General features: G+C 39.8%; 1 protein-coding gene across 2 annotated transcripts in view; it reads right to left on the bottom strand.

Annotated features, from left to right (window-relative positions):
* minar1 (membrane integral NOTCH2 associated receptor 1) overlaps nt 1-2,714 on the bottom strand; it is a 67,339-nt gene that overhangs the window by 10,230 nt on the left and 54,395 nt on the right. For both annotated transcript variants that reach the window (XM_020586234.1, XM_020586233.1), the window contains exon 4: nt 935-1,198. In XM_020586234.1, the coding sequence (XP_020441890.1) occupies nt 935-1,198 (264 nt within the window). The remainder of the gene's footprint in view (nt 1-934; nt 1,199-2,714) is intronic.

Here is a 2,714-nt window from a genome sequence, read left to right on the forward strand (position 1 = left end):
TTCCGTTAAAGGGAGTTTTTCCTCCCCACTGTCGCCAAGTGCTGCTCAAGGGGGATTTGTTGGGTTTTCCCTCTGTAATAATAGTGATAACAGTAAGGTCTAGACCTTACTTTGTAAAGTGTCCTGAGATGACTTTGTTGTGATTTGGTGCTATACAAATAAAATATGATTTGCTAGTTTAACTGCATTCGGGTCACAGAACTTGAAACGGACATAGTGGACTGAGCTGTCATGTGGTAGAAGTTCAGTTTTCCCATTTCAAGAAATGACACAGGTGACATGTTATTTGCAAATACTGCCTGATGAAGGCAATACTAGCTCTGTTTACAATCCTGGATACATCTTGCAGAAACAGTTGGGACACGGCTGTGTGCAACAGTAATGAGCGAACAAACCAGATGCAGAAACGCAAAACCAACCAGTTAGTAACTACCCTTAAGGTCTTTTCTCTTTAAATAGTAAACCACCGTGTTTGAAAAGCACCTCCAGTAAAGCACAAAGCTCACCATTATGTGGCTTGTCTTAGTGTAGTTTGGCATCTCCTTTTCCGAATTTTGTTGCAGCAAGCGCAATTTAGTTACTACTGCTCCCCGCAGATGGGGGAACAACTGCTTCAACTGTTCCAGTACTGAAAACCCGACCACCGGTCGGCACAGCAGAAATTACACCTGCTGAGGGGATACTAAAACACTGATGCGCCACTGTGAATGTGACTTGTTTTGTTTACATGATCCAGCTGCTGTCATAATATCTTACTTCATAAAAGGCCTGCTGCACTGTTTGTTTTGTAATTGTACAAACAGTTCAGCCATTCGGTGCCAATGACAAGGAAGGATTACAGCAAACAAAATGTGTTCAGGATTTCCATGAGTACTGTTTTAAGAGAGACATGAAAAAATGTGATCCACCTGTAAGTCTGACATAAGTTCGGTACCTTCAGGTCCAGAGCTGTGAGGTGCTTTCCCTTCTGTGCTGAATTGTGTTTATACTCTTCAATTGTCCAGGATGGCTGGCTGTGCTTGCCATCTGACAGGCTGGTAAGCCTCAGGTCAGTGTACAGGGGGCTGCCTTTCACATGGGCCTTGACAGAGGGGGTGAAAGGGAGTGGTGAAAAAACCTGTTCAGTCAGGTAGGACTCCTTCATTGGTTTAGGGAAGTGGTGGTCTTGGGGCAGCACATACTGGCGCTCGTGCTCCGCCTGGAAATAAAAAGAGGATTAGAGAACAGAAAAGTCATTGAAGTTTCCACAAGTTCACTTTACATAACCCTTATAAAGTTTTGTAGTTTGTTTGATTTAGGTCCTCCAAGAGAGTTTCTCATTCTAAATCAAACCTTGTCTGGATATTTTGAGATTTTTAAAGCTTCACAACTCTCAACCACAGGTAATTTGTAAAACAGGGAGCACAAGGTGTATGACAGGGGAGAAGGTTTATTTTAAAAATATCAGAGTGATGATATAAATGCCTGGGGAGAGACAATAAAATGCTACTGTGGAGATCTGTGGCATAAGTGGGGGGAGTCAGCTTTCTAATCCTGGCCTGCTATACCAAACATACAAAGCATCAGATATACCGTGGCTTTAAACATCTTCCTTACTCATGTCTGTAATGTGGCAGCTATAAAGCCTAAATGGCCAAATGATTTTCAAGACAACATTTGTCATCAGATTGCTTGTTTATCTTCTAGTTTTATGAAGTCCATAGCATGCACCCATGGGCTCCAAGTCTTCGTTACCCCAGACCAGTGGTTCCCAAATGGTGGTGTGCTATGAGGCAAGTCCAGGTGTGCAATGGGATTTTGTCACAGCCATACATTGATTGATTGATTGATTGATTTTATTCTTTCAAACATGCAGAACAGAACAAATGAACAAATGACAACAACACACATAATTACAGATATCCAACCAATGCTAATTCAAAATCAGTTTGCTTACACCTATTACATGTTTGAATGGAGTAGGAAGAAGTCAGACTTATCCAGTCCTACCCCATGACATCATATTATACAAAATTTCATGCATCATTGGCTGCAAGCAGTATCTCTACTTAGATAAAACAGTGTTTCCTTAATGCCTTCTCGAATAAATCTTATTCTTGCATATATCTTGTATAACACATACATTTATATTTATATTTAAACTCCTCAATTCTAGTACTATTTTTCATGTCCACAGTTAAGTTATTCCATAGTTTGACCCCACTTATAGAAATACAAAATCTTTTTTTGGTTGTACGTATAGCATGAACATTTAAATTTAACTGACCCCTTAGATTGTATCCCCCTTCCCTTTCACCAAATAACTTTTGGATTCCACCAGGTAATAAATTGTTCCTGGCTTTATACATAAACACAGCAGTCTTATATTCCACCAAATCTAAGAACTTCAACAATTTGGACTGTATGAAAACTGCATTTGTGTGATCCCTATACCCCATCTTGTGCACAACTCTTATCGCTCTCTTCTGTAATATGTACAATGGTTGAAGTGAACTCCTGTATGTATTTCCCCAGTTTTCAACGCCATACTCCAAATATAGCAAAATCAATGAAGAATACAAAATGCGCAATGCTTTAACGTCCAGCATATATCTAACCCTTGCCAATATCGATATATTTTTAGCTATTTTATGCTGAACATATCTGATATGAGATTTCCAGGATAATCTGTCGTCAACCATGACACCCAGAAATTTGATTTCATATACTCGTTC

Source organism: Monopterus albus, unplaced genomic scaffold (genome assembly GCF_001952655.1).
Source record: "Monopterus albus unplaced genomic scaffold, M_albus_1.0 scaffold399.1, whole genome shotgun sequence".
NCBI classification, from domain to species: Eukaryota; Metazoa; Chordata; class Actinopteri; order Synbranchiformes; family Synbranchidae; genus Monopterus; species Monopterus albus.